The following is an 18,159-nucleotide window of genomic DNA, read 5'->3' on the forward strand; positions in this document are numbered from 1 at the left end:
TGTCTCAGCATTTTGGCTTGCTGAGCGTTAGAATGAACCTGGTTCGGTAACATGGTTCAAACTCGGAAGAAAGGTTTTTACTGCTCTATGGCTGGAAAAAACAAACAGCCAAAACCTTCCTAAGTTGTTGTTTTTGAGGGAACAACTATTAGTAAAATTTCTACTCCTTAAGGTCAAAGCCTTTTGGGGGGAAAACTAGGGAATGTGTGGTCTTCTTAACTTCTGTCTGGTTTTTCCAAGAATCCATCTAAGGGGCTGAGCTGGATGTATCTTCGAACTCAAAGTCCTAGCCTAGTTAGTGATCTTTTCACGCAACCCAGGGCCCAAGCGGTGAGCTATGCTTTAAAAAAAAGTTGACTAAAAGTTGGCAAGTAGGTGGGTTCAAGGAGAGGGGGTGGTGTCTGCTCACCATTGGCTGGGAAACCCTCTCGGCTTTCTCCTCTCCTACTCTCTTGGGTCAAATGTTTAGCCAGAACTTAAGAGATGAGGCGATGGAGCAGTTGTACATAATCTATCAACTTTCACAGTCGTAAGGCTAAATAGCTGAGAGGGGGAGAGACAGATGCCAGGTGGCTTCTGCTTGCTTCAAGATTAGACCACTGAGGGCAAGAAAGAGGCGGGTTTCAGGCACTTGGTAAACTGAAAGCAAACTTCTTTATTGTACACAGTACAGAATATAACGCAGCTTGGCAGGATGCAAACGGCCCTGCGCAGGGGAAAGTATTTCAAATCAACTGGCAGGTTAAAGCCTTTCTGCACTGTAGACTTTCCACACTCTGGAAAGAAGCAAAAACAAGAACAAAGAAACAAAACCATCAGGGAGGTGCATGAGTCCGATGGGAATGCAACGGTGATGGTGCCATCCTGTGTCCCGTGACAGCACAGGCCACGTGGCTACAGCAGGGGAGGGGAGCTCAGGCTACAGAGGATTCTTTTCAGGACTTGCTAAGACAGCATAAATCCGTCAAAAAAAAAAAAAAAAAAACAACCCCAACAAAACCCAAACCCGGATAAGTAAAGAAAGGAAAAAACAAATCCTATACAGCATTTACAACAAATTAACCTCTAGCCAGCTGGGGGTAAAATATGCATCTATGTATAGACTATGTGTAGGTTAGAAAGCTATAAATACCAGTTTGGAAAGTCCTTTGATTAGAATACAATGCTAATTAAGGCCCAAGCTACAGGTTCAATACCTTTGTGGGCTAATTAGCTTCCAGGAGAGGAAAATCTTGTATTTCCATAGCTATAAAATGCACCCCTTATCTCTGTGACCCTCTTCACAAATGTGCTCCTGGTCACCAGGGGGACTGTTTGAGACTACAGAGCAGTTCCATCAATAGAAAAACAACTCAAAGCACTGTCCTTCGCATATGAAGAGTAGCATAATCATTCTTTGTGTGCTAGGTGTCAGGGGAAGCACAGAATCCTATCAGCAGGCAGCAAGGTGCTACCACTTTCTAATTCTTTTTCCACTACTTTGAGCTTAACTTTCACATAGCTTTAGCTGGGTTATTTAAAACTTTCCCAATATAATACAGCAATCAGAGAAAACCTTTTTAAAAGTGGCAGGAAACTAAGATGCTAGTACTGCTTTACCTGTCAGTGTCGCACATAAGTCTCAAACCCTATTGAATCATATGCAGGGTTTAAAGTCCAAAAATTAACGAAAAAGGAAAACAAAACAAACTGAAATGGAAATTGTCATCAGTCATGCCCAGGGAAGAATCCCTACCTAGGGTTTCCACCAGGTGACCAGGTTTCAAATGGACATGACATGTATTATGTACATATGCTTTCCAGAGAGGGCATGTGAGGGAACATGGGGGACTATACACATAGAATCTAAACGGTGTGTCCAGGCTGCCCTGCACACCTCAAAAATGTACAACTCAGGTGCAAATGTTCCATCAGGCTGTCTGGTGCAGAAAGCACAAAGCAGGCAATAAAAGAGGGCTTGTACTCGGCTAAGGGGACGCCCCCAGCAAAGCCCCTTTCAAGCTGCAGCGTCTTCATAAGTTGGCAGTGCCCTGTTTAAAGGGCGCAGTGCACAGTTACCAAAAGGTTTGTTTTTTTTGCTTTAAATACCAAAACTACAAAAATCAGTTTATAAACTGTTTTTCCAAAACAACCACCAAAACAAAACAATCCCCCGAATCAAAGCAAAACAAAATACTGTCAAAAGTGTTAATCACCCTTCTCCTAAAATTAAAGCCATCCACACACACAGCCATGTGACTGGGAAGAGAAAGGGGGCTTGCTCTACTTGGTGACCACATGGCCAGAAGGTTCCCAAGGGTAGCAATGGTTTATTATTTGAGAACCATGGAGTGGGTAACAGCCGTTCATCCTTTCCCCCTTCTTTCCAGACCAAGAGGAAACATTTCAGATTAAGCTGGAAGAGCTCTCTGAGTTTTAAGATATATTTGTAACCCTTCATGGTTTGAGCCTCCCCAACTTTGCCTACCTCCTCTTCTATGGGTTTGTGACATGTTTTTCAATAAATTGTGCAAATCAGAGCCCTTCTACGTAAAGGCATTTAGTAGTCCATGATCAATGCAGATTGTCACACACTCTGTCCTGGTTTGTGGGTACTAACCTGAACAAGGTATTGCTTTGCATATATTGTCCATGGGAAGGAGGCTCCATTTCAACTGCTTTCCCAGAAACCTTGTCAGGTTCAGAGCTGAGGCACCAGCCTTTTGGTGGTTTTCTGCCCCTCCCTGTTCCCACTCCCCCGCCAAGGTATCTGTCTTTAAGGGTGCCGATCCAGAGACAGCTTGGGTTCTCCAGATAATACTCAAAGGGCAAGCTTTGGGAACAGCCAGAAACACAAACAAAACCACTGCCCTCGTTTGCCTGAATGGGAACTGCTAGCTCTAGGGTTTGGCCGCTCAGCCGCTCGGAAACTTAGTAAGCAAAGCCTTCGGCATAGGGGAGGCTGCTGCAGCGGTCCACATCCAGGAGGTAAGCAGGGTTGTCTTCAAAGTGGGTCAGTGGCAGGGTGTCCTCCTCGCCGAGGTGGCACTCAGACTCCGCTTTCAGGAACGGACGTTGGTTGTCGGGGAAGGCCATGGAGAAAAGGGCATCGGGGTCGCAGACAAACTTGTAGACGTATCGTTCCCCGGCCACCTGAGAGAGAAAACACACCTTATGAGGCCCAGCTGGAACAGGGCGTGGGCTGGGGCCAGGGCACCAAGGGAAGAATGAGATATTTGTAAGTCACCAAGCTCTTAGGGAGCCAGGGACCAAGAGGCTCATTGGTAGCTGATTATCCAAATCATTCAGATTTATTTTGATAAACTGTGGGAACCTGTTACCTGCCAAGCGTTTTGTTGACACCACAGCTTAGCAGTTGAAAAGAATATCTGAATTTCAAACTCATATTAGGTTCTTTTAAAAGAAAATCCTCACTATGTTATACTCACAGCCTAGAAACAATGGTTATGCTGAGGTTGGTGCCTGATATTACAAGAAGATATAAGGATTGAAAGATGCAGGAGTCAGACCATGTGTTCACTTCCCTCCAAAGTTTACAGTCTTCCCAGGACAGCTTTGCTCTGAAGGGCTAGGAATTCAGAGAGCTGTGTGGGAATTTTAAGTTTGTTCCAAAACCAAACAGAACTGTGTTTTGGCTTACCTGCAGTTTTACACTACTCATTCCGTGGTTCTGCTACACTGAAGGAACTGATAACTACCTTTATATGAATTTTACGCATTATAATATTACGAGAACCAAATGGTCTTGATTAAGGGTGGCAGATGTATACAATCAATCATCCCTATTTGGGTTGTTAAATCTCTCGTTCCCTGGCCCAAAAGTCAGCTCACATATGTGGAAGAGGGAAGTAGGAGGACATAGTGGCAATGACACCAGCTCATAAGCCAGGAGTGGATGGCTCCCAGCCTTGGCTCAGTCGCTAACAAGTCTCAACCTCTGAACCTCAATCTTCCCTTTCAAAAAAAAAACCGAGGGTATGGACTACTGCTGTTCTAAGTCCCTCCCCAGACGGGCATGCTACCACTCCTCTTTTATTTAGTTCTCATTTACTCATGGGTCATGTAATAAATATAACAATGATCTCTTACACTGGATAGCACATTACTATTTCTAGAATGTTTTCACATATATTACCCTTTGAGATTAGATTAGGGACTTTTATCTACATTTTTATTGGAAACAGGCTTTGGAAGGTTGACTTTCCTTAAAGCATAAATGGAGTACTGGATCTGAGCCCCCCAAGTCTCATTCCTGTGCCTTGCTGTACTTTTTGCCTGTTTTATTCTCAGAAAATTCTCTTCTACTTCCTTAGAAAACCTAGGAACAAGTTCATAGGGACAACTCGTTGCCATTAGTTCAAGTTAACTGTGTCTTGATTACATTCCCTCAGATTGGATCTGGAGTTGGGAACAGCAAAGGAGTAATGGCCCTCCTTCCTGAGTTTAGGATTCTACCTGATAATGTTAAAACTAAAAGGGGAGAGAGTGTGTGTGAAGTTTGAGGGGAAAAAGGCAGTGACTGATAATGGGTTCAGGGTTTCTTTTTAAGGTGATAAAATGTTCTAAAATTGATTGTGGTGACGGCTGCACTACTCTGTGCACATATTAAAACCCCACTGAATTTAACCCTTTAAAAAAGGGGGGGGCTTCCCTGGTGGCGCAGTGGTTGAGAGTCCGCCTGCCGATGCAGGGGACACGGGTTCGTGCCCCGGTCCGGGAGGATCCCACATGCCGCGGAGCGGCTGGGCCGCTGAGCCTGCGCGTCCGGAGCCTGTGCTCCGCAACGGGAGAGGCCACAGCGGTGAGAGGCCCGCGTACTGCAAAAAAAAACAAAGGCGGGGGGGATGTTGGGTGGGGTGACCACCCATCCTAGAGTATCTATTCACTCTGTGCCAAGCACTGAAGTCAAACCCTCATTCCTGCCCCAAAGGAGCTGATACTCCTGTGGCAGATACTGACAAGCCAGGGAGTAACTTACAATACAGACAGTAGGGGAAGTGATGGAGATGAGCCCGGGTGCTCTCAGAAGCAGAAGAGGGACCATGTAACTCAGCCTGAGAACTTCAGATTCTTGGAGTAAAGAGGTGATTTACTGAGAAAACAAGTAGGGGCTGGCCAGGCAATGAAGGCGTTAGTGTTCTTAAGTAGGACGGTAGTTTAATAGGTATTTTTTTCATTTTATAGTATGCTTGATAACTTACATGAATGTGATATGTATTGTTCGGTAAACAAATATATTAAGAGAAAGACGGCTATGCTAGTGAAAGCAGCCAAGTACAAGTGAGGAAATGAGGGTTTAATGGTGCCTTGAGCCTGTATGAAGCATTAAAGTCTGGATCTTATCCAGAAGACCATCCATGAAAAGCCGTTTTAATATTTTTTAAGGAGATGAGAGGAATATGGGGTCATATTACCACCTGCCTCTGAGAAAGATAAACCTGGCTTCAGTGTAGACAAGTTCTCAGCAGCAATGACCATATACTTCTGAGTGCATCTTGGCATCTACCATGTAGACTGCTTAAATGTGTAAATGCTAGAATCTGGGCAACAGTACAGTATAAAATCTGATGGCTAAGAAAAACCAATCAAAGATTTTCCATTCTCATCTTCTGCCTATCCACAGGATTTTAAGACTGTGGATCTTCACCACCTATAGCAATAAGGATTTTGTACTGGCTTCCTCAAAATTACACTTCATCCTTTTTTCTGCTACCTGCTACCAGGTGATTCTGCCATTTTGCAAACCTTGGGTTTTTAACTTGAGTTCCAGTTTCTAAGGTTCTAAAAGAGAAATAAGATGTTTTTTACTGCCCTAACACTTTTGGGAGTATTAAACCAACATATTTGGAGGTCTCGGTGTTTCAACTAAAGACTTCGCCTAAGCTCTCATGGGAGGGGAGACCTTCCAGTCGATTCCCTCACTTGCTCCTTTATGGATATAATAGTTAGCCTAAATGTCTGGACGTTTTTGTAAGTAGAGACAGTCTAAAGCAGAGGAGCCTAATTTTCCTACAGTGTCTTCCATACACAACCTTTGGCTTTCATGTACCCAACAGCATTAAAGGTGCTCTTTATTATCTCATTTAACTCAACTTTTTCCAAGATGTTTTTCCTATCACAGAATTACTTACGAGGCTAACATTTCCTCCCAGTCATCACATACAGTTTTATTTCAGAAGCCCTTGACATTTTCTTTGAGAGTGGTCAGAGTGGTCTAAGCGTCTCTAGTAATCGCTCACCTTCTGCATGATGCCCTTTTCATAGTAATAGCGTAGAGATCGGCTGAGCTTGTCATAGTTCATGGCTGGCCGGTTCTTCTGAATGCCCCAACGCCGAGCGACCTGAAGAGACAGGAAAGCAATGGAAACTCATTCCCTGGGCTTAGTGGTTTTCTCCCAATCCCAGGAGAGCCAGTTCTAGAACCTGACTGCTTTGGTCAGTGACGCATTTCTCTGACCTGGAAGGAAAAGCGCTGAATTCCCTCAAGACCAAACATTCAGCAAAGGTGATGATTCAGTCAAATGCTAAGAGGTGAGACCTAGAGGTGGAAAAATCCTAGCACTTTAAGATTGCAGAGGGCTTGGCTAGCGTCCCAGAGGAAGCAGGCTCTCTACTGTTTCTCCACATATGAATTATCGACCAAAACCCATAGACCATTAGCATGTTGCCATTAAGTGCTATGGTTTCTGTAGCAGTCAATAAGGAATAATTAGAATGGTCATTCCTGAAACATGAGAAACACACTGGTGAGATGCTAATGGGCCAGCAGAGCAAAAGTTCAATTCTAATAAGATTGGAGAGGGGCTGGTAGATGTTTACTTATAGCAGCTCATGGAGTAAAGGGGAATCGGATCATTTCAGCCTGCTGCCATCCAATCCCCTGCTCCCAGCAGACTTGCAGAATGGACATTAAAACATGTAGCACCATTATCCACTTAATGAAAAATTAACAGGGCTTCCCAAACAGTCCTGAAGTGCATTATATCCAACTTGGTCCACCTCTGAGGTGCAGTGATGGGGGGGGGGTGTAATAGGAGCTTTGGGCAAAGAGGCCTTATAGCAAGAAAACTTCCTAGTGGAGGTCAGCAGGACAGGCAAGCAATCTCTGTTCTCAAGTATCTCAACATCCCAAATCCTACTTATAAGGATGACTGTCGAGGTAAGAGAAGAATAACCTTGGAAATATGAGGTCTTTAAATGTATGCAAACCAGGGATCATGTTTTGAACATTTTGGGTCAGTTTTAGAAACTTAAAAAACCAAAATAACTACATTCCTTTTTATTAAAAAAAAAAGATGACAAACATGGAATGAGAAGTAGGGAGACTGCAAGTGGAAAAGGTGGATCATAAAACCACATTTCACTTGAAGTACTCTTTAAAAGTATTTGGGGCAGAATGAAAGCAACATCTCCTGAATTCAGTCTTCTAAGATGACCTTTAATAAATACCAAAAATAATCTGGTAAGTAAGGAAGAATGCATCTGTCCTAATTATATTATAGTAATTCAATAGCCAGATTCCACTCTGCCTTGCAAGAAACTGTGAAAGTTAAATTCCCATTCGTTTGTTTTGTGCCCCACGGCACGCACGATTATCCCTGGCTCTCCCCCTTTCTCCACATTGTACCCGTTCAACTCTTTGAAATGGCCCAAAAGGCAAAATGAACCAAAAATACATCCCCTGGTTAAAGAAGACAAACATTTTATTTTACTATTATTATTTTTGGCTGCACTAAGCAGCATGCAGGATCTTAGTTCCCCGACCAGGGATCAAATGCGTGTCCCCTGCAGTGGAAGCGTGGAGTCTTAACTACTGGACCGCCAGGGAAGTCCCGAGAAGATAAAACCAATTTTTAATCAATTTCTATTTTTAACCAGTTTTTAACCAATTTCAATTTTTAACCAACTTCTATTTTTAACCAATTTCTATTTTTAAACCAATAGAAATAGGGGTAAGAAAGAACCTGTTAAATCAATACATGTTCTTTTACCTGTTCAGAAGAAATGACACCATGAAACTGTACTTGAACTGCTGTCAGACACAAGTGATGCAGGGACCCTTAAAAGAAGCCCAGCCTCATCATTTTACTATAGTCAGTGGTGGAAAACAATTCGTGATTATTTTTCAACTTCAGCCGTGACCTCTCTTTGCTGTCACGTGCATATGCAGTAGCTTGCTGGAGAGAGGTTTTATATATGCACAGACTTCAAAGCAGCTCTGGTAGCCATAGTTACTGACTCATCCTCTTGGGCCAGGGCCCTCTGATTCAGTAGCCCTCACCGGGGCTGCTCCTTCTGCAGTAATCATGATGCAGCACAACTGCAGAGCAGCTGGGAATTAGGGCTGTCCCATTTCTGGGGGGAGGGGAGCAGGCAATAGCTTGCTACCAGCTCCTCCTTTCTTTCATCTTTCACATTCGTTACTTTGATAGCATGCATCTTGAGGATGGAGGCCGAAGGAGTTTTAAAAACAAACAAACAAACAAAAAAACCTCACGTCTCTTCCTCCCTTTTTAAGAGACAGCAGCCGCAGCGCAGGGAGCGGCTCTTTCTAGCAGCCCGTCCTTTTAAACCTCCCCATGGCATCAGTTATCTGCCACATGTTCAACAAACAACCCTACCCCCCAAAATATTCATTAATGCAGATTCACAGTTAAAATGGCTCCAGATTAAAGCCGAGTCAGTCATAATTGAGAGGGTGCTAAGCTGGATGACAATCAAAAGACATTTGATTAGGAGGCCTGCCAAAAGCAGTTCCAAAACCACAATTTCCATGCACAGTGTAATGGATATTATGGATAATTACCCAGAGTGCACTACTCAGCCACACAGCTGCCTACAATTACGGCCCAAACAGCTTCCTCCTCCGCTTCACCCTTCAAGCTTCCCCCATGACAACTTCTTACAGCTTTTTCGAGGAGTTGGTATCTTCCTGACAGTAACAAGAGTAGGGCCCTCCAAGTTATACAAGGATTAGAGAGCGAAAAAATTCAAATGCCGCATGTCCCGAGGCCAAAGTGCACATGTGGAACAGAGCTGATCCTGGGTTAAGAGAATGGAATATTCGGAGTTCATGGAATGCTCGGGGATTTCAAGGTGCAGCGGAAAGAAGTACTTCCTGAAGGAACAAAGCTGTCCAACCAGCTGAGGGAGGCTCAAGGCCACCACAGGCCTCCCCTGTGACTTGGCTGCTTGGCATTTATGTGAGCATTCTGGCTTAGTATTAGCTTCGTTACTAAGAAAGCCGGGGCCCTTTGCCATCTGTTCATCATTTTCTTTACCGCTGGTAGGAGAGCAGCAGATTCAATAACAGCTTTGCAAAGGGTCATAACCAGGTTTACCTGCAGCTATACAGCCTGTGCTTAGTCCAGAGGCAGTGGCAATAAAGTAATAAGAGCTCCTGTTTGAAATGAGATAAATCAATAAGGGCTGCCCACATGACAGACTGACTTTCAAAAAGCCTTAGTGAGTCTGGGCGAAATGCTTTCCTCAAGCCTCACATAAACCAGGCCACGTTATGAGGAAAAGAATGCAGGGCGGATGCTCTCCAGTGTGGCTGGAAGCCGCAAACACAGCTCCACTTCTAAACACGACTTAGCCAAAAAGACACCCTTAGAAAAACACAGCAGTACCAAACCCTGGCTTTGAAGGTAGACTGACTCTTAACAGAAACCGTTTACAATATGAGGTGTTGACATATTTCTATTTTTTGGTGAATGATGCAAGATCGGGAACACCATACATATATCTTCTCTAACTGCCTTTAATGAAGCCTGCCTTCCTCTCCTATCAGTCAGGATTCTCCTTAAGTCTCCAATCCACACATTCTCCTTTGCTCATCTTAACTTTCAGGCCACTTTCTTCTTCCAAATCTCCTGCTGTTAACCCCCATACCCACCTGTCCCCTTGGTGTGCTAAAGTGGGCCCTGGAATTGATGGAACAACATCTACAGCTGCAGTCCCTGTTCAAACTCCTTCCGAGAGCATTGGTCCCATTCCAATCACACCCAACCCAAAGATACATTTTGCTCTGCTGGTTTAATATGTAACACCTAAGTACATGCTACCAAAAGAAGCATATGTCGGATTTTCAGGGAAGTTATTTCTTTTCTATTTATAATCTCTCTAGATTCTAAATCAAATAGAAATCAAATCAACCCCTTTGGGAATTCCCTGGCGGTCCAAGGGTTAGGATTCCGAGCTCTCACTGCTGAGGGCCCCGGTTTAATCCCTGGTCGGGGAACTAAGATCCCATAAGTTGTGTGGCGTGGCCATAAAACCAAAACAAACAAACAAAAAACAACACCTTTTGAAATATGCCAAACTCAGAGCCTGATTTAATTTACTTTGTAATATTCAGGAAAGGAGGAGTTCTATGATGTCCTCCCCTTTTGAAGAAATGGTATTGGTTCTGTCCATTGGCCTTTCTGTCAATAGTCTGGGCAAACAGTAACAATGTTTCTTCTTTCTATTAACAAAATAATGAAGGTTTGTGTCCTCAACCACTGTGATACTACATTAAAAAAAAAAATCTAACTTCCTAAGATTGACCCATCTCTGATAATTTTATTTCTCTAGGTTAGAGCCGTTTGAAATACACAGTGGGGTAGTTGCAACCTATAATATTACCTAAATGTCTTACAACCTGTTCATGTAACCTCTGGTATAGGCTATGACATATGAGGGCTGACACCAAAACAAGTTGGTATCACTGAAAGAACACTTGAAAAAGACTTTCCAACAGAGAGAGCAGACCCTATTAGAATGTAAGTCTTCATGGCCTCCCTCCCCAGAGTTTGCAGAAGTGTTACTAATACTTTTTATATATTCTGCAGTGGAGAACTCTGCCTGTCTGTGAATTGTAAGTTGTGCTATTAATAGAAAAGGCACTGCCAAGCCCATTGGCCGGGCTAGAATCTGAATGAGAAGGAAGAGCATATTTAACACCGTAAAAAGGCTCAATGGAGAACAGGAACAAACATCAACAAATCAAATCACCCGATCCCAGCTTCCAGTGCTTACCTCCTCTGGTTCTATCAGCTTGAACTCCATGCCTCGGCCTGTCCAGGCAATGAAGTGGGCATTGGCTGGGTCGTCAAGAAGGGTAACCAGGAACTGCCATAGCTGAAGGGAACCTCGCCTCTGGTAAGGGGGCCCCTCCCGATACATGGTGGGCTCTTGTTTGACTTTGCCTGTTTGGGACAAAGACACATATGTGGTACTTTAGTCTCAAGTTTCTCAGCTGATTTGGGCAAATGCTAATTTGGCATCAAGACCGATGAACGTACTCTGACATCTTGAACCTTCCAGCTTCCCAACAAACTGGATGTGGCTACTTACCTTCCAGTCTCTCAGGAACAACACAGGTGTCGTCAAAGTACAACCGGGGATCCTTCTCATATGAAAAACCTGAAGGAGAATTTAGAAAGAACGTGTTGCTTAACAAATTGTGTTCTCTGAAAACTCTGGATTTAAGGACTAAAACAGGATTCTACCATTTCAGGTCCTCAGCCTGATGAACTGCTCTATCTATGCCAGACTGAATTTTGGGGGGAACTTCAACTTCACCAGGACTTAGGTGTTCTGTTCTGACGCAATCACCTGCACTTCAGTCAGAGCAGCATCAGTTCCTGCTATTAGAGCTGAGACTGTAGGGAGGCAGCACATTCCTTCACATCTTGCTTACGAGTTCTGCACGGAGCAGTGTGCCTGTGACTAAGCCTTTGTATCTGAAAAGACATCTCATCTATTTCAGTTGGCCTTACCGGGTGGATTTGGTTGATCTATATGTGGTCTAGCCGTTTTCCTTTTAGCAAATATTAATTTCAACCTTTCTTACTGCTTGTCTAGGCTGCCCACACACCTCATTCAGTTATGAAAAAGCTTGGAGGGTAGAGAACAATGCCAAATGAGTAAAGACTTGGGCCTGTGGAGGATTGTGACAAGCAACAATTTTTAAAAGTTGGAGATATTATCACCTCCAGACACTGTGGAAGGAATCTGAAGAGACTTTCTGTCAATAAAACTTATTCACTGTATAGACAAGAAAACAAAGGGGAACTGACTGGTCCAACAACACATGTAAGTGGAAATGAAAGGAAGGCAGGGCAAAAAGTGGAAGGTGTCAAGGAGAAGGATGGCCTGGCATCCCAAACCCACCAACCCTTAATATGCATTCAGTGCTGACCACCAGGTCACCAGGCACCCTGACAAGGCCAGCGGCTCTAGCCAAAGCCAGTTAGTAGACAGGCGTGATGGGACCACACCCTTGCCTGTGGTCCAGCCTGTTTCAGGGGGTGAGTGCTCCAGTGTACTCTCCTCTACCCGCACACTTCTCAAGAGGAAGCACCAGGAGCTCCTGTCTGCTCAGTGGTGCTCCCTGTGCTTGGTTCTCTGATCAGTTCGTCTGGCGTGGGGTCCAGGCGTATGAGCGTCAGGTACGTGATAGGGGGAGGGCAGAGGAGGCTGCTCTGCACTGAAGGGCTAGCATTAGATTTTGAGAGGGATTTGCTCTGACTTAAAATCCCTGGGTAAAGGTGCCAAGAAAGAATCTGTTCTTTTTCTTCACAATCAGCCCGGGTCAAGTTCTCCTTGGCAGGATCAGCACAATTTTAAAGAGGCCTGGGGTTGGGAAAACGCTGCCCAACCTGGAGGAAACAGACTGTCTTAAGGTTCTGTATTATTCATTTTTGTTTCCTCAGCCCCAAGCATTATTTCTCTGCTTAACTACAAAGGAAGTATATTTTATTTAGTATTTAATCCAATAAATATTTATGCCAGGCACTGTGCTAGAAGGGGGTAGATAGAAGAATACAGACTCGGTGCTTGCTCTCGTGGAGCTTGCATCCCAATTGGTGGAGACAGACAACAAAGTAGGGAAAAAAGAGACATGGTGTAGTGTGGAGAGTGTGGGCCCCGGAGCCAGACTGATAGACCTAGGTTAACTGTGTGACCTTGAACAAGTTAATTCATTTCTCTCAAGTTAATTTCCTCATCTGAAGACTGGGGAAGATAATAATTCCCACCTTATAGGCTTGTGAGAATTTAATGAGTTGATACATATTCTGTTCCATTGACCGATTTATCTTTACAATAGAGAGCTAAGAATAGCTCCTGGTACATAAGTGTGCAATACATGATAATTATAAGAAATTAAGACAGTAAGTACTTGTACATTGTGATAAGTGCTATTAAGAGATTAACTGGATAATGTGAGAGCTTTATCTTATATTCTGTCATGGATTCTAAATTCCTTTAGGAAAAGAACATATCCTGAATATCTTAGCCTCCTTATAGCACCTGGTACATAAGTGCTCAATAAATGTTTGAATAAATATGAGGGAATCTATAGTTTCCATTAAAAGATTTAAGAATGCAATACTAACTTTTAAGTTAGGGACTCAGGGACTCCTATAATTTATTTTCCAATTTGGTACTAGGAAACTGACTTATGACAAACTATTATACTTTATATTAACAAGAATTACATAATCCATCATGCTTCATGCTTTTTGCCTTGGCTACCAGGAAGCTATGTATTTCCTGACTTTCCACATGGATTTTGCTATTCCAGTGATGTTTTAACAGCCTTATTATAAAGTCATTATAAATAAACTACAAAGTTTACACACCTGTCAAAATTGCCATGTTATTTTTAGAGCTTTTCTTCCTCTAAGGTAAAGAAAATACATTCACAGTTCACAGTATATAGGGAAAAAATGTAAATCTAGATTAAATTCTAGGTTTGGTTTTTGAAACTAATCAGATGAAGCCCTGCCTCTGAGTATCGTTTTGGTGTACTTTGTGGTTTCTAGTCATTGCCACGTGTGGTTCTCTAAAACATCTGGAAGATGCTGTTGGTTTAAGTGAAATTTAAGTCAGTTGAATTTGCACAGCAGTTACATCAGTTGTGGCCACAACCATCTAATCACTCAAATAAAGGTGGCAGGAAGGAAGAACCTGTTTGAGGGACAAAGTGGAAATGAAAGATTCAAAACAGTATGCAAAGATTCCAGGTGAACACTAAGGCAGGATGGCTGTCTTAGTAATCACAGATGCCAATCAGAAACACTTGTCTCACTATTTCACAGGCATCTGTGGTCAAGCCCGTATAAGGAGGAGAGAAAAACCATGTCAGGGTAATTGAGAGCAATTAAGAATGCAGATCTCTTTGAAACTAGTTTCTTCAATGTGTATGGGGTCAGGGAAGAAGTGGGGGGAAAACACAAGCTCGCAGATATTCTGTGTGTAGTAAGCAGCCCGATGCCTTACTAAAAATATTTCCTTTAAGAGCATGCTCCTCTCTAAATGTTGTAATCATGCAAAGTGTTTTCCTCCTTCTCTTCCCTCACTCTCTTCTAGTTCGCCTGCTGCTGTAGAAACATTCGGGAACCTGGAAGAGAGCCCCACACAGCTGTGCCGATCATGGCCAGAGGTCCAGTAGACAGACAGCCCTTCCTTCCCAGGGCTGGACACTCATTCGGAATATCCCCGGGTGCCCGTGGCAGCCACACTGGGTCTCCCCTCTAACCAAGTCAGTGGGAGGCAGCCACCCATAGAGACCACTCTTGTGAACCAATCACTCACAATAACCAGCCAATGCTTCACAGTGCTATCTTACCGGCTCTTTCAACCTTTCTCTAAAACTCTAGAACAGTGGTTGTCACCCTGGGACACATGAGAATCACCCAGGAAGCTTTACAATCTACTAACGCCTGAGTGCTACCTGAGAATTTCTGATTTAATTGCTCTGGGTGAACACCAGAAGTTTTAACAGTTCCCCAGGGGATTCTAATGTGCAGCCAAAGCTGAGCCTCAGGACTCTGCAGTAGTAGTTCTCATGTTAGTGTGCATCACGATTGCCTGGAGGGCTTGTTGGAACACAGTGCTGGGCCCCTCCCCTGGAGACTTTGATTCAGCAGGTCTGGGGTGGGCCCTGAGAATCTGCTTTTCTAACAAGTCCCAGGTGAAGCTGACTGATGCTGTAGGTTTGGGGAATCACACTGCTCTAGGTATTTATGGAGAGATGTATAGGACAGAAAACAGGACATACTTCTGGGGAACGTGTTCTAAGAGAGAAATCCTTCCCTGTTTCAGCGTTCAGAAGAGAACTCTTGAAGGTACCATCTTAAGTCGTGACATAGTTCCTAAGTGCCAGTTTAGGTGATAGTGTTATCTACAGCTATATATACATAACCTCCTTGTATGGAAGGGTGGAAACCAGACGGTTCGTGTTTTCCTTTTAAAAGTTGGGGTCATTACTATGGAAAAGGATGGCAGCCCTCACAGGTCAAGAGCATGACTCAAATCCTGTGTGCAAGATAACTGGGGATCACGATAAATGAACTCTTGTGTTCACAAGCTAAGGAAGGTTTAAACTACGATCTCACATCTTAGCCTGGAAACTTGTGCAACTTTAAGCTCCTTGAATATTATTATTTTTTAAAGAGCTACTTACCTTCATGGCTACTGGAGAAGTAGCCCCCTCTCATGTAGGACGACTGGCAGTTAGGCACTTCTGAAAGAGAAACAGACACACACACTCCTGTCAATAGTCTCTGCAGCTGAATCAGCACATCAGTCCAACTGCAGCACTGCAGGAAAGCCCCTAAACCTTCTCCTGCTCCAAGGTCATATATTTTTGGCCTTGTCTTGGAAAAGGGGTACCACTCTAGTAAGCAGCGTGGGAAACACCATGACCCACCATCTGAACGGAGGACTCGACTTGCAATCAAGAGAACTGGGAGGAAAAAATACTCACTCTTGTAACTTGCTCATTTTAGAAACTAGTTAGCATCGAACCTTGTGAGAGAGTTAATGGCAGAAAAAGAAACTGGCTTTCAAAAGGCCAACTTGGCCTTCTGCCTGTAGTGACTCAGGGGCTTTGGGGTTTGGAGGGGCAGGAAGGTCACTTTAGATCTTTCCCAGTTTGCTCTCCTTTACTGCTGATGGTCATATCCATTTCTGCTCCAAGAAGTGAGGGTATTTTTAGGTCAAAGAGATGAAGGGATTGGAAGTGATGAAGCTAGGACAAGAATGGGCAGGAGTGAGGAACTGCAGCTTGGCAAGCACATTTCGACCACGTTATTACTGTTAGAATGGAACCCATGCTGAAGCGATCTCTTCTTCAGACACCATGTTATCAAGGTGTCCATTGAGACAAAAGACAGTGAGCTGAGCTGTGCCCATGTGGGATGAGGCTTCACCCTGGGAACACCTCTCAGATCAAAGCATTGTAGATACGGTAATATCTGCTGGGTGTCTTGCTTTAAGGGAGTGGGATGGGGTGAAAGACTCACAGGACCGATTAAAATGTCAGTCCCAAAGGAAAAATGCTGCTGGTCATGCCTGTTCCTGAGAAAAATACATCAGAGCCCTCCGGAGGAATGCCAGTGGACATTTTATAAGCTATCGATACCTATACTTGGTGATTTTTCCATCATAAAGCAACAGATGTCTCCCTTCTGCCTACCTCCCCAGCCTTTCCCATAATCAATTTCTGCCTGAATTGAGCAATCTATGTATTATCTCAGAAGGCCAAGAGAAAATTCTATATCCTATTCCATTTGCAAAAGCCATTGAGTACATACTGCCCCACTCCCTCCCCAGGATCTTCAAGGAAAGCACGCACAGGAAAGGTTGATAACTGACCCACCACCCTCACATTCCTTTAGCACCAAGTGCAAAAAAAAAGGAGCAAAAAAGTGTCATTTTTAAAATAAGGGTAAATGAAGAAGAGGAAAGAGTTCCTAAATGTGCAAGCTGCAAAATTCCCACTCTCCTTTCCTTATTAAATGATCTCATTTAATAAGCCTGGCCTATAAGATATGTAGTCAGTGAATGAGTGTTTGGGTGAGGGTGGAGAGGACTCCCAAGGCCAGCTTAAACTTCTTTACGTTCAAGTTTCTAGATAAGAGGTAACCCAAAAGCAAATCATACGTGTTCTAACATGTTATACCTCTCCCTGTGTACACTGGCAACAGCTGAAGGACACAGGAATTTTACCAGATGAAAGTACTGCAACAGAGCAGCGACTCCTATGAAGCAACTAACAGGACAAACTTTTCCATGGCGTACCCAGCACCCTATACAGCCACGACAGACCAGGCAATTTCTCAGAACACCACTCATTTCAATAGAAAGAATCCCATCCTACATGTGGACTCTCTTATATTTGTATTGGGAGTTTAATGGGTCACTGTATTCAAAAAGAAAGCCACAAGACTAGAGGCAGGGCTAAAATGCAGAAATAATATCCCCTGTGCAGTGACTCTAAAGATAACCGGTCTTAAGAAAGGACATCACCAAGACTGGATGGCGGCAATCTTCAGGCTTGGACTCAGATGTACTGTGCACCACTTCTGAATGCCTACTGCTCTTCCTACCATTTGCATGGCTTTTCTGTTTTGTTTTGTATTCAGTTATGCATAGACATGTTTGCTTTACTAGCTCCTAAGTTCTTTGAGGGCAAATTTTATAAAACTACTCCCCAAAGCCCCACACATAGAAGATAGTCAGTAACAACCTGATAGATGAACGAGAGACTGAAGAAAGGAACGGCATGATTTTATGCTTACCTGAATCAACGCAGTAATCCCGGGGCTCCTGCTTGATTCCCATTGGTGACTGGAATCCATGTGATGGGGGGCCCGGCATGCCTGGGACCCCATGTTCATAGAGTGGGTCATGGTATTCTTGTTTGAATCCCTGAGGGGGTGGGGGAGGTGCAGGGACGATAGGTTCTGACATTTGCCGGTGGTAATTGGGGCGATTATCTCCAGGAACTCCTGACTGAGGAGGGAAGGGGTGGCAGGGTTCAGACAGTTGTCTCTGAAATCTGCAAGAAGAAAGTAGTAGTTGCATTGTTAAGTAAGAACAAGATGAATACCTACTGTGATACAGCACTGAGAATTAGAAGTCCAGATTAATGGAATTATTTGCAAAGTACTTAATGCTTACTTCTGGACATCTTACCCTCTTCCCAAAATTATATTGCACATTTCAAACCTCCTGAGTCAGGGACTGGCCAAATAAATAAATACATAAAACAATGAATGACATGGTAGCATCTTATTTTCCATGCATTTTTATTTCATGCACAGTCTATGTGTATAGTTGGGCCAGATTACGTATCTGAATATATAAAACCAACTATTTGCA

The 18,159-nt window shown here is 43.6% G+C and overlaps 1 protein-coding gene across 1 annotated transcript in view; it reads right to left on the reverse strand.

Moving 5' to 3' along the window:
- Nucleotides 1–645: 645 nt before the first annotated feature.
- The window catches only part of ETV5 (ETS variant transcription factor 5), a 55,302-nt gene continuing 37,788 nt past the window's right edge, over nucleotides 646–18,159 (reverse strand). The window contains exons 8-13 of the mRNA XM_081235254.1: nucleotides 17,577–17,836; nucleotides 15,458–15,517; nucleotides 11,341–11,409; nucleotides 11,023–11,192; nucleotides 6,240–6,341; nucleotides 646–3,132 (exon numbers count right to left, since the gene is read on the reverse strand). Coding sequence (XP_081091380.1) covers nucleotides 2,911–3,132; nucleotides 6,240–6,341; nucleotides 11,023–11,192; nucleotides 11,341–11,409; nucleotides 15,458–15,517; nucleotides 17,577–17,836 — 883 coding nt within the window. The 3' untranslated portion in view covers nucleotides 646–2,910. The remainder of the gene's footprint in view (nucleotides 3,133–6,239; nucleotides 6,342–11,022; nucleotides 11,193–11,340; nucleotides 11,410–15,457; nucleotides 15,518–17,576; nucleotides 17,837–18,159) is intronic.

This window comes from Mesoplodon bidens (assembly GCF_964165515.1).
Source record: "Mesoplodon bidens genome assembly, chromosome: 5".
NCBI lineage: Eukaryota > Metazoa > Chordata > Mammalia > Artiodactyla > Ziphiidae > Mesoplodon > Mesoplodon bidens.